General features: G+C 44.0%; 1 protein-coding gene across 1 annotated transcript in view; it reads left to right on the forward strand.

Annotated features, from left to right (window-relative positions):
- The window catches only part of WDR64 (WD repeat domain 64), a 119,554-nt gene that overhangs the window by 55,895 nt on the left and 49,648 nt on the right, over positions 1-14,011 (forward strand). Inside the window, exons 9-10 of the mRNA XM_089674819.1 lie at positions 310-389; positions 10,801-10,940. Of these exons, the coding sequence (XP_089530945.1) occupies positions 310-389; positions 10,801-10,940 (220 nt within the window). The remainder of the gene's footprint in view (positions 1-309; positions 390-10,800; positions 10,941-14,011) is intronic.

Consider the following 14,011-nt stretch of genomic DNA (forward strand, 5'->3'; position numbering starts at 1 on the left):
CCAAATGCTTATGAATATTTTAGTTTTTGCACTATAACATTTATCATTTTAAATGTGTTTATGTTGTCAGTTCAAATATATTTTAGAATTAGTAACTAACAGGAAATACACTGAATTGTTCCCCTATATTTGTGCATGAGTAAAACTAGTTATTACTAAAGCAGTGATTTTTTTTTTTTTGTTACAAACTCTTTTTATTGGAAAAATAAAAGAACTTCAATTTACAGAGGATATCGCCATATGTGATAGTAAAAAATATACAAACGGTTGTAAATTGCATAAAAGTAAATCTTCTTTTTTAACAAACAGGCCAGTCAGAGTTTTTTCAGTTCAAAAAGGTATCACGACATTTGCATTCTGTGTGGCAGCTAAAATGATGGCAACTGGAGGTAAGAACATTGTGGTCATAAACATGTAATCATGTTTTTAAAGATACTGCTTACAGACAATGCTTGGTGTTTTATTGTTCATTTATTGACATTGCATTAATTAATGCAATAAGTACTGGAGCATTGTCCTCTATCAGCCAAGATGAAAATATCAAAGTGTCCCAACCATTTTGTCCAGTTACCAACATATATATTTTTGTCTATACACTTCCCTCCATGCAAACAGTCTCATTTATTTAGCCACTGTGTACATGCATTAATCTGTCTGTATGTGCAGTGGAAGCAGGTGTCAGGCTGGCAAAGACTAAGCTTCTATAGCAGAGGCAACAGCAGCAGGCAGAGAGTGAAGGAAGCATGTATCTTGTTTCATTTTACAACTCAGCTAGAAGTCATTGATGTTTAGAGGGCTTAGCTTTCATAACTGCAGAGATTTAGATCAGGACCTCAGCAGACGCACTTTTGCACTTATCTTGGCAACAGACAGATCAGTAAAAGAAAAGCTGTTTGAATTCTAGAATTGATTTTGATCATTAGGCTGTTTCTGTACAGCCAGAAAGCAGGTGAAGGCACCCATTATTGCCCCAGAATCTTATATGAGCAGGGCCTATCTGTAACTCTTCAGTGCAAACAAAAGGAGGATCAGAAATTCCGCTTTTTAACTGCTATCAGGAGGAGGATTGTGGCAAGTCAAAATGCTCTTGTGATTCACATAAGTACAGGCAGGGATCTTGTTCTTAGGGAGTCATCTGCCCATCTATGACTAGTCTTAGACTCCACCAACAGCACCAAGCAGATCTTGAAGACTGGTTCAAGTTTATCATCTGTAAAATGTGTCAGTTTTTGTGTATCTGAAAAAAATGACTTCTGTGTGGAGGAGCACAGGCAAAGGAAATAACAGCAGAATAATCAAAGAACCTGAACCTGATCCACAAAATGCATTGTTAGTGAGAGTCCAAAGTAAGTTTGATAATGTCTGTATTAGCACAAAACAAACTTTAATTAGCCAGATATGTACAGATCGGTTTTACAAATTGGGAATTCCTTTTGTATATAATATAACTGAATAAAAGAATTTAAAAAAGAGCTTCACTGAGCTAAGTGAAAAATGTTAACCTCTTGTAATTCAGCCTAGCAGTGGGTTAGATTTACTAAAACTGGAGCACTCAGAATCTGGTGCAACTGTGCATGGTAATCAATCCCCTTCTAACTTCAGCTTGTTCAATTAAGCTTTGACAATCACCCCCGGTTCACATATATGTGGCCGTGCGGACTTCATTTTGCATGGGAACGAGAGCCCATTCATTTGAATGGACTCCCGTGCCCTGTGACACGCAGGGAAAAAGTCCCTGCACTTCTTTGGAAAACGCAGTCCGCATGGGAACTTCGGTTCCCAGTATGGTTGCATTTTCCAGTGCGGGTCTGCATTCCTCTGTGCGGGTGGTGCGGCTGCACGGATTTTCGTGTGGATCCTCAGCGGCACCACCCACACAGATGTGAACCTAGGTGTCCTGCCTTCTCTGCAGTTATGAAAGGGTTACAGAGGATTACAGGCAGTATAACCTTTGATGTCCACACAGTAAAGAGTCGATGATTGATAACCGATGATCTTTTACTGATAACATGTGACATAATGAGAATGAATGAATGTGGTAAAACTGAAATACAAACAGAATAAACAGACATGAGTACATATCTAACTACCTAGCTATATACATAACATTCCTCAGTACATAGGAGGGGTACTTACAGACTTTGGGGGTCTAATCAAGCCCATATATGAAGAGCGAACAGCATCCCACATGTACTTGCATTGTAGAATTTCTTCAGTCTGAAGAGATGCGGTCACTTCCTCCCAAGTTAGCAGACAGGACGTCCCTAGCCTTAAAGGGGACAGACACTGCTGAATGCTAAAGAATGCCTTGTGTAATACAAGGCAGCACACTCCCCACCTGGCATAATAATGATATGCCACTATTAAACTCCTGGAAGGAGTAAAACGACTTCCGTGATGGGTCTAAGGTACACCTTAGGGGTGCCCTGTTTTACTACTCTGACCTCTACTTTCCTGACTCTGCTATCACTACTAGCATCAGTCCCCACAATGAGTCCAATTGGCCACTCGTTCCTGTGGGCCTGAGAGTCTTTTAGTAGAGCAACATCTCCAACTTGTAAGTTGGGCTTGTCGGCTTGCCATTTGTTGCGTGGTTGAAGGGTCATCAGGTACTCCTGTCTCCATCTCTTCCAGAAGATATCGGCAAGGCTTTGAACTTGTTTCCATTGCTTGGTGTACAAGTCTTTAAGATCAAAGTCCCCGTTGGGAGCTGTCACCATCTCCATCTTCTGGGTCAGCAACGTTGCCGGTGTCAAGACGGTTGGCATCTCTGGGTCAGTAGACACTGGGACCACAGGTCTGGCATTCATGATAGCCGTGACTTCAGCCATTAGCGTGGTTAAGACTTCGTGTGTGAGACGAGTAGATCCAATCTTTAGAAGCATTGCATCTAAAATGCGACGAGCTACTCCAATCATCCTCTCCCAAGCTCCTCCCATATGTGAGGCGTGAGGAGGATTGAAGATCCAAGTGCATCTTTGATTTTGAAGATAGTTACTTGTCTCTGAGTCTGTTGCAACGATCTTCAATTCCTTGCAGGCTCCAATAAAGTTTGTGCCACAATCAGAACAAATCTGTTTTGCTGGTCCTCGAATGGAGAAAAATCTTCTCAAGGCATTGATGAAGCTTGAGGTAGATAGAGACTCAATTACCTCAATGTGAACTGCTCTGGTACTCATACACGAGAAAAGAACAGCCCAGCGTTTGCTCTCTGCACTGCCTCCTCTGGTCTTGCGAGAAGAAATGTTCCAAGGACCAAAAACGTCTAGGCCTACATTTGTGAATGGAGGATCTGAAGCCAGCCTGTCTGGAGGTAAGTCTGACATCTTCTGGACTTGAAGTTTTCCTCTGATTTTCTTGCAAGTTACACATTTGTTAATCACACTGGAGACTAGTCTTTTACCTCCTAGGATCCACAATCCAGCTGAACGGACTGCTCCTTCAGTGAGGTGGCGACCTTGATGTGCAACTTGCTCGTGGTGGTGTCTTGTCAGAAGAACGGCAACGTGATGATTCTTGGGTATGACAAAGGGATGTTTTTCTAGAATAGTCGTATCAGCTGCGGGTAGACGACCTCCAAGTCTCATCACTCCATCTTCATCAAGGACAGGGTTCAACTTTTTGAGCGGGCTGTGTTTAGAAAGTTCTTCTTTCTTGAGAAGACATTGAAATTCTTCCTTAAAGGCTTCCTGCTGAACACATCTGATAATGGTGACATTGGCTTGCTCAAGATAGTCATTGTTACCCTGGTCAACACTGGCTGTTTTGCTGAAGGATCTGGCCAAGCAGATGAGTTTCCCTATGGCACGGATGAGTGACTTCCAGCTGGAAAACCTCTCGAACCTACATGAGCCAAGACCTCCTCTGGTGGTTAGAGTCTTGTAAACTGCAACTAGAGGTCTTACCTCTTTGTCTTGGTCTGGTTCTACAAGCTGAAAAGTTCCTTTCTGATCAGTCTCTTCAGTTTCTGGTCCAGTCAAGAAGGATGGACCTGTGAACCAGTTAGTCTGTTTGAGGACAGCAGCTGGTACCAGTCTAGTCCCATGATCAGCAGGGTTCTTGTCTGTACTGATGTGATGCCACTGTTCTGGACTTATACACTTTCTGATACGTGTCACTCTGTTTGACACGTATGTGTAGAATCTTCTTGAAGCGTTATGGATATAACCTAAAACAATCTTGCTGTCTGTGTAGAAGTTCACTGCATGGATTTCGATGTCCAGTTCTGCAATGAGTAAGTCTGCTATCTCCACAGCTAGGACAGCAGCACAAAGTTCTAAGCGTGGGACTGTGTGAGCAGGTCTTGGAGCCAGTTTGGACTTTCCCAAGATGAATCCTGCATGGCTTTGTCCCTGAGTGTCTATGACTCTAAGGTAGGCTACAGCTGCTATAGCCACGGTGGATGCATCTGAAAACACGTGTATCTCTCTTCGTTTTGTAACAGACAAAGAAACAGAGACGTATGGTCTTTGGATGCTAAATCGCTCAAGCTCCAGCAAAGAGTCTTTCCACAACTTCCACTGCATTTCTTTCTTTTCAGGTAGAGGTGTGTCCCAATCACTTTGTTCTAGCTCAGTTGTAATCTCCCTCAAAAGAGCTTTGCCTTGCATGGTGATGGGTGCTACGAACCCCAAGGGATCGTAAAGACTGTTGACCGTAGACAAGACACCTCGCTTTGTGAAAGGCTTCACTTCCCTGGATACTCGGAAGGTGAAGCTGTCAGTCTTCAAGTCCCAACTAAGCCCTAAGCTTCTTTGAAGGGGTGGTGAATCTGTACCTAGATCTAAGTCTTTGAGGTCTTTTGCACGGTCTTCTGCTAGGAATGCTTCCATGACTTTGCTGTTGTTGGAAGCCACTTTGTGCAGTCTTATGTTAGATTCTGCTAGCAAGTCTCTAGTGTTTTTTAAAATGTTAATGGCTTCTCCACTACTGGAGAAGGAAGCAAGTCCATCGTCTACATAAAAGTTTTTCATAACAAATTGTTTGGCTTCAGGGTTGTGTCTGTCACCTTGCTGCGCTGCTCGTCTCAAGTTGTAGATAGCGACAGCTGGTGAGGGACTGTTCCCAAACACATGTACTTTCATTCTATACTCTATGATACCTTTGTTGAGGTCGTTGTCTTCATACCATATGAACCTCAGGTAGTCTCTGTGGTCTTCACGGACAAGGAAGCAGTAGAACATCTGCTGTACATCTGCTGTTACTGCAACAAGTTCTCTTCGGAATCTGATAAGGACTCCAAGAAGTGTGTTGTTCAGGTCTGGTCCGCTGAGAAGTACATCATTAAGGGAAATACCTTCATGCTTTGCACTGGAATCAAATACTACACGTATCTGACCTGGTTTTTGAGGATGGTACACTCCGAATATTGGCAAGTACCAGCGTTCTTGTGTTTCATGCAGTGCTGGTGCTTTTTCAGCTTGATCTTTGTCAAAGATTTTCCGCATGAATTCTTGGAAGTGTTCTTTCATGTCTGGCTTTCTTTCAAGAGTGCGCTGCAATAGCGCAAGGCGTTTCTCTGCTTGCACTCTGTTGTTGGGAAGACGATGCCGTGGTGTACGGAATGGTAGTGGGGCTACCCAACTGCCTGCTTTGTCTTTGAAGACTTCTCTGTCCATGATCTCAAGGAAGAGGTTATCTTCAACAGATGGTGCTAGTTTGTCATCATCTTGAGTTCTCTCAAACACTTTGTGGCCTAGCTGATCTGAATCTTCAGCTGAGCCTGTATCTTCCAAGAACCTCTGGATGTTCTGGGGATGTGTTGGGTTAGATAGTTTCTCTTTAATCTGCATGCTGTTGTTACATGGGCAAAGACATGATGTGCGACTGTTCTGCAGCAGATTTGTTCTGTAGACATTCACCTTTGCGGGTTTGTGAAGTCCGTCCAGACATACATTTCCAACGATAACCCATCCAAGATCAAGACGTTGAGCAAATGGTGCATTGTGTGGCCCATTGTATTGTTCTCTGACCTTGTGCACTCTCAGTATGTCTCTTCCTAGTAGAAGGACGATTGCAGCATCTGGGTTGAGTGTTGGGATCTTGTCTGCTATTCGCATAAGATGAGGGTAGTGACGTGCCACTTCAGGTGTGGGAATCTCTGACCTGTCATCTGGTATCATGTCACATTCTATGAGGGTAGGAAGAGTCAGCTGCGTCTTTCCATCTAATGACTCGATGGTGTAGTTGTTTGCTCTTCTCCCTGATGTCTCTATAACTCCTGAACATGTCTTCAGGGTGTATGGAGTTGAACTTCCTTTGTCACCGAAGAGGTCGAAGAACTCTGTCTTTGCTAGAGACCTGTTGCTTTGTTCGTCTAGGACTGTATACATCTTCACTGCCTTTTCTCTGAGACCGTTGGGATACACTTTGACTAAGCATATCTTGGAGCATGATCTAGAGAGTCCTGGTTCTGTACAGATCTCAGTACACTTTGAAGTTATCGCTGGTGTTGCACTTTCTTTTTGCTCCCCACCATGATCTTCTTGAGTTGCTGGAACTTCTGATCTTCATGGTGGTGGTCCTGGGTGCAGTGCTGACAGATGTCGGTCATTGTTGCATTCTGTGCACCGTATTTCTCTCTTACAGTCTTTTGCAAGATGTTGCATTGAGGCGCAGCATCTGAAACAAATGTGATTGTCTTTAAGGTAAGCCTTGCGCTCCTCTAATGTCTTACTTCTGAAACTGCGACATTTTCTTAGTGGATGAGGCTTGTTGTGTATTGGGCACTGTTTGTCTGGATCCTCAACTTCCTTGCTTGTGTTGTCTTCCTGATTGGCTGCAGCCTCAGGCGGGACTTCTGTCTTCCGCACAGACACTGTTGCTGTTAGGAATGGACTGGCCAGCAATGGTGGGACTCACCTGCCTTTTGATCTGCAGTACCAGGGCTGGCCAGCGGGTGCTCCCAGCAATCAGAGACTCAACCTTTCAGCCAGCTAACACCTGGAACTGATGATGCTGGGGTATTTAAGGGATGGCCAGACTTGCAGACTCTGCCTTGGTGTTGTGTTTGTCCTGGGCCCTGTATCTGTCCTGCATCCTGTTTCTGTTCCTTTGCTGACTTCTCCTGCTCTGATCCTGGCTTGTGACCCTGACCATTCCTCTGTCTGACCCTCTGTACTACGCTGCTTGCTACCTGTTCTGATCCCTGGCTTGTGACCCGGACCATCCCTCTGTCTGACCCTCTGTACTATGCTGCTTGCTACCTGCTGAACCTGGCCTGTGACCCCGACTATTCTCCGCTTGCTCCCCCTGTACCTACCTGCCCAATTGATATTGACCCGGCCTGCCTGACGACGCTTGCTTGTATATACTGTTATCTGTGGGTGGTTTGGTTTGGTTTGTTTGCACTGTATTATGTTTTAGTATTGCACTGCGTTTATGTTTGTACTGTTAGTGTTAATAAATTATATTGTTTATAACATATCTGAGGTCTGCGTTTCCCTGCTTCAGTCACACACCTCTGGTCATACCTGGGAGCCCTGACAGTTGCTCTGCGTTCTTTGTAGTGTACTGGCGGCTGCTTCTCTGTCCTTGGGGAGCTTGCAACTCTCTTGTTCAGGAAGGCGAAGCTTGGGTCATTGCGTGTCTTAGCTTGGTCTACAACGAATTCAGCGAGAAAGACAAACGGTGGAAATGCAACTCGATAGTCTTTCTTGTATCTGGATGCTTGAGAGACCCACCTTTCTTGCAGGTTGAAAGGGAGCTTCTCGATTATGGGCTCTACTCCACATGCTGTGTCTAAGTATAAGAGACCTGGCAGAGTTCCACTAGTCTTTGCTGCTTCTATCTCTAAGAGTAGGTCTCCGAGCTCTCTCAGCTTCTGATTGTCTTTGTTTGTCATTTTCTGGCAAGTTTCAATTTTCTTTAAAAGTGCTTCTTCAATTACTTCAGGTGACCCATAGCAGTCTTCCATTCTCTGCCAGACCATCGCAAGTCCTGCTGTTGCATCATGGACATGCACTGACCTAATTCTTTTGGCCTGCTCTGAGGACTCTGGTCCTAGGTATTTGGCGAGTAGGTCGAGCTTCTCTCTGTCTGTCAGCTCTAAGTTTTGGGTGCTGCTTAGGAAGGATGACCTCCAGGCCCAGTAGTTTTCAGGACGATCGTCAAACTTCAAGAGACCAGTGCTCACCATCTCACGGCGCATCAGGTATTTTGACACGTCTGTAACCCTTGCTGTGTCAGGTGCGTTTGTTCTGGGTACAAACGCGGGACTACTGGCTGATAGTGACTGATGGGTTCGTTGAGGTATTTGACTAAGTCTATTTTGGTCAGATGGTTGCTCTCCTCTATTGTAGTCTAGATCTGGTCTTGCACGAGGAGAGGTTATATCGCCTTCTACTTGGTTTTTTAGCGTGTTGGCGGTTTGGTATCTGAGCCCATGATTGGTTGACTTATCACGTGGCGGTTCAGGTTCAGTCTTGTAGTGATGCGTAACATCAAAGCTGTCTGCTCCCAACTGGGTCCTTGATGGTTTCGGTGCGTCACTAGGCTGTTTATCAGGGTACAGGGTTGCTTGTGATTGCACGTACTCACGGGTGCGTTGGAATGTACTGAGAGGTGTTATCGGGGTTTCCAGTACATCGCTCTCTACAAACTGAATATCTGCAGCTCTCGCGAGAACTTCAGCTTCAGCTATGGCTGCTGCAGCTATTTTCTGTTGCTGAAGTATGTGTAAAGAGGCTTGTACTTCTGCCTTTCTCCTAAGCGTTTTCTGCTTCTCCCCTTTTCATTTCAGCTTCCCCTTCGGCTTGTCTCTTTTTTATTTCAGCTTCCCCTTTGGCTTGTCTCTTCTTCTGCTCTAGGTAGCCTTGCTCTTTCATAAGCTCTGCTTCCTGTATGTCATAGGGGGCCATGGCGCATGCGGCCTCGGCCTTGGCTTGTGCCCTGGCGGCGATAGCGCTGACTGAAGACAAGTTTGTAACGCTAGAATGTCTGGAACTTGTATGCTTACTCCTGGCTGCCCCAGCACTGACTGACGATAGGTCTGTGACGTTTGAATGCCTGGAACTTGAACGCTTAGATCTGGCGGTTTCTGCTTTGGATGACGACAGATCCGATTTGTTATAAGTTCTCGGCGTGCTGCATTGTGACCTAGTTTCCAGCGTACTGTGCATATTTTCTTCCTGTTTGCACGAGATTTTAGGAAGGGTTAATTTAGTGCTATCTTTCATGAAGCTGAGTTGGTTTCACTTTGCTATGCCTTAGACTGGCTGTGCTGTGGGGATTTCACACACACGTGCTGCTGTATTAACAGTTAAGAGTCTTTTCTGTGTTGTGGGGCTTGCTGTAGATTTTTCACACAATGTGCTCTGAAGTAACTGTGTAAGTCTTTTTACTGTCCTGCCTTCTCTGCAGTTATGAAAGGGTTACAGAGGATTACAGGCAGTATAACCTTTGATGTCCACACAGTAAAGAGTCGATGATTGATAACCGATGATCTTTTACTGATAATATGTGACATAATGAGAATGAATGAATGTGGTAAAACTGAAATACAAACAGAATAAACAGACATGAGTACATATCTAACTACCTAGCTATATACATAACATTCCTCAGTACATAGGAGGGGTACTTACAGACTTTGGGGGTCTAATCAAGCCCATATATGAAGAGGGAACAGCATCCCACATGTACTTGCATTGTAGAATTTCTTCAGTCTGAAGAGATGAGGTCACTTCCTCCCAAGTTAGCAGAGAGGACGTCCCTAGCCTTAAAGGGGACAGACACTGCTGAATGCTAAAGAATGCCTTGTGTAATACAAGGCAGCACACTAGGGTAAAACCCAGAAGCTGACTGGTTTCCATGAAGAGCTGCACAAGATTTTAGAGAATCAACTCCACTGTACTGTAGTTTTGTCAGCTGTATAGGTTTAAAAGTACTTAAAGTACTCCAGTCACAATGTAGAAAAATAAAAGTCAGCAGCTACAAAAACTGTAGCTGCTGACTTTTAAAAAACAGACACTCACCTGTCATTTAATCCTGCAGTGTTCTCACTGCAGCCGGTTTTACCGGTTGTCCTCTCACCCCGGCGCCGTCATTTTCAGCATGGGCACCCAGTTGTGACAGCTTGAACACCTTCACAGCCGGGTGCACACTGCGCATGCATGAGTAGCGCTGCGCTTTCTGAATGGTCTTGTAGTCTTCGGGGACCTGTCACGTGACCCAGAAGACTACAAGGAGGGAGGGGGGAGGACAACTTCTGCTTCCGATCACCTGGGTGATCGCAGTGGGAGCGGGTACCTGTCAAAATCGGGTATCCCCAAAGGTGCCAATCCTTAATGGGGAGCGGGGGACGAAGCCTTAAAGTGGAACTTTCCCTTTTGGGTGGAGCTGCACTTTAAAGAGATCCTGTTACTAAGCAGACTTTTTAAGCTAAGCACAGTACATAAAATGTGTGAGTAGTGCTCGGTGTCCCTGTGTTTCTTTTGAATGGAACAGCCTTTGCCTAGTTGATACTTGAATCAGCTTCCAGGGGTGTTGGAACATAAAGTCACCAGCTGATTATGCTTTCCTCTTCAACCACACAATTCTCTGCCAGACTCTTTGGCGTTGTGAGTTAGATTCCTCACTCTGCTCTAAATACATTTCACTCTAATTGCTTTCCGATTTACTATGGTCTACCCATGTTTGCTGTTTTTATTTTGATCTTTCATTCTCAGCCAAGGTTGCACAGCATATGGGGCTTTAAAAAATTGCATTTTACATGTAATTAGTAAATACACATTTGCACCATGATACTTTTTACACTTTAACCTCTGTTTTTCCTGATTTTATCAATGGATTTCTTTTTAGGACCTGACAAGGTTATACGCTTGTGGGACCCTGAGGTAGTCAACAAACCTGAGGCAGAGTTGCATGGTCACCTATATTCAATTGCAGACATTGCAGTCAATGAAAAGGATCAGCATGTCATCAGTGTTTCTACTGCACGGGTAATTCAATTTTCAATTGAAATGCTAAGGGTATCATTACCACTTGAATAAAGAAAAAAGGCAGATGCTGAAGAAAACCTGTAGTGACAGAAATATAGAAGCTGCCCTTTTTTATGTTATAAAAATATTAGTTTCCTGGATGTCACTCACTACAGTACTTTCTGAGTCACTGACATGGAACCTGCAGATTAGAAAGCCAGAAAGAAGAGAACTGTTGTTTTGCATAGTTATTCAGGTCAGTGTCTCAGAAAGTACTGAACCCATTGATTCAGCATGACAGCCAGGGAAATAGTAAGGAGAGGTCAGCAAAGGCATTTTTTATGCATTTTCAGTGTAGATTTTGCTAATGTAGCTTAGCTGTGTCTACAACATTATGAATGAGCTGTACAGGAAATATAAGGTGACATAAGAGTGGAGTAGTACCCTAAATGAAATCACCATGAAAAGGATTTCTATTTGTGATAGATTTTTCATTTAGTTTAAATCCTTATGGAACCTCCTAGGGCAGTGTTTCCTCACCATGGTGTCGTGCCACCCTGGACAGCCCTTCCCCTGGGGTTTGGTGAGCATAGGATTCTATGGACATAGTTTGCTCTGGATCAGCATCACGAGTTGCTATGATACAGATGTGTGATGGGGGGACACTCATGAACAGGGGGGAAGGAGGGTCTGATTTGGTGGGGGAGCCTCAGGTGTGATGGGTAGAATCTCTGATGTGAAGGTAATTGAATCAAGGTGGCTATGTGCATTTTCCCAGGCTCAGGCTTTCCATGGATAAGTAATAATTCCTTTTTTTCGAATTGGGGTGCCTTGACATTTTGCATCCTTTAAAGGGTGCCACAATTGAAAACAAGGTTGTAAAATGCTGCCTTAGGGGTCCAAGTGCATGGAGCACTTGATCCCATTCTGATTTGTGCCTTGGTTGCTAAGTCAGCATGGTCAACAGACCACCCCCTTTCTCTATAACTGTTTAACCAGGCTGCTCACAAGGAGACAAATTTTGAAGCTGAATTCCAGGAATTCAGTAACTTTGCAAAATGTACAGGCACACTATGAGTTATGTCCAGTTAGGTGCATATTGCCTCCTGATTTTATCTCAGTTATATGTGACAGGTTTATTGCACTCCCAGAGGATATACTACAGCTGTAAGGAGATAAGCACACAGAGCAGCTATGCCCGTCCCTCCCCTCTGCTGCCCATTCACATATGCCTTTGTATTTTGTGAATGAGTTCACATAATATAAAGGCTTCTGTGAATGGGCAGAGGAGGGGAGGGGCAAGCATAGCAGTTTCAGCAACTCTGCTCTTAAAGGAAATGAGACTAGAGTGGGAAGTGTTGGAGCTTTGGAAGTTATCTTCCTGGAGCATAGAGATAAGTCTAAAAAGTGGCAGGCACCTCTTTGTACTTAACTCATAGTATGCCTGCAGTTTTTACAAAGTAGCTGAATTACCGGAGTTCAGCTTTAACAAGGTCTGTCTGATGGCACACACAGGAAAGAGAGGGTGGTGACATATAGTGCACACATAGAAGAGGGGGATAACCATATAGTGCTACCCCCATAGGAGCTGCTGGTTAAAATGGGTCCTCTGTTCTTTGCTTTGACCTCCATAAGAACTTCAGCCCCTCTGAAACACTTGGTTGAGTATACAAAGCATGCAGTAACACAGAAAATCACTGAAGGTAACAACTGGTATCCAGTAATAATACCATGTCCAGGTAAACTTAATATATTGCCTATTGATATAGTAGGCAATGAAGCAAGCATGAAAATGGATTAGCAAAGGTAATAATACAATTTACCATACAGAGTGATTAGTAGTAAGGACTAGACATAAGATAACACTTGAGGTCCAGATCAGCATAAACAGTAATAAAGCTTAATTTACCAGATACAGGAGGCTATACTGCCGAAGCACATTCATGACGACTATGCTAGGCCTATATTAACTGTGCACTATCCGTCAAAATGAAAGACAGGGGAGAAGAGATCAGAAAGGACTTGCAGAATGGTCTTGCTGGAATGGCAGTCCTTGAAGTTGTTTTTCTGTTGGCTATCGTTGGCTCCCTTTAAGAAGTGGTGGTGTACTTAATGACAGTTTTAGCAAACCAGCATTCAGTAGTTGCAGTAAAGATGCAGTCAAAGTGCAGTATAGGTGTGGTACAGGTGCAGTGTAGATGTGGGTCAAATACAGCAACTGTTCGGTATAACTGCAGTATTGGGTTAGTATGGGTGCAGTATAGGTTTGGTAGAAGTGTGGTATAGGGCTAGTATACTGTAGATATGGTATGGGTTTGGTGCACTTGATATCCTGCTCTTAGTGGCTCAATCTTTACTAGCAGTGTCAATAATGGGTGGAAAGCCCTTTCACCAGTTCCTAGGATGCTGCTGTGGATGCTACCTGTAGAAGGGCCCCCCCTTCTCTCCCTGAAAGCCTCCAATGATCAGCGGTATGAGAGGAGGCTCCAGTCTCTTTGCTGCAGAGGTGCAGTAGATGTGCTGTGGGGCGGTGCTGCACTGGCCCCAGGTGTCCTCACTTCCAGTCTCAGGTTTGCATCACTGCTGGTAGGATAATCCTCAGACAGAGGTACTCTCTGATGTCTTTCTTAGTCATAAATATAGGGGGTGGTGAGCCCCGGAAGTCTATCCCACTCTGTGAACTGATAAGCCTATCATTTACTAATATTGCTATATGTATGAGGGGCATTCAAGTTAAACCGGGACTTTTGAATTTATATAATAAAATTACAAATTTCAAGGAGTGGAAACAGCATTTATTTTTCTACATACTCCCCTGCTACATTTATACACTTCGCTTATATTTAAACTAATATTTAAACTTATCTTTAACTAATGCCTGGAAAGCTTTGGCATAGAAAGATTTGTTAGTACGCCTGAACCATCCTAAGTCAGCCTGCTTCATTTCATCATAAGTGCTGAAATACTGACCACAGAAAGATTTCTCTCGTGCAATTCCGCAACAAGTTATGTGTCAATTATCCAGGATCAGGCGTTACACGCGCTCAATGTTCACAGGATTGACTGCTGTGGGCTGGGAACCACCACACCCA

Source organism: Staurois parvus, unplaced genomic scaffold, assembly GCF_062004578.1.
Source record: "Staurois parvus isolate SC_StPar_1 unplaced genomic scaffold, SC_StPar_1.0 ptg000012l, whole genome shotgun sequence".
In the NCBI taxonomy this organism is placed as follows: domain Eukaryota; kingdom Metazoa; phylum Chordata; class Amphibia; order Anura; family Ranidae; genus Staurois; species Staurois parvus.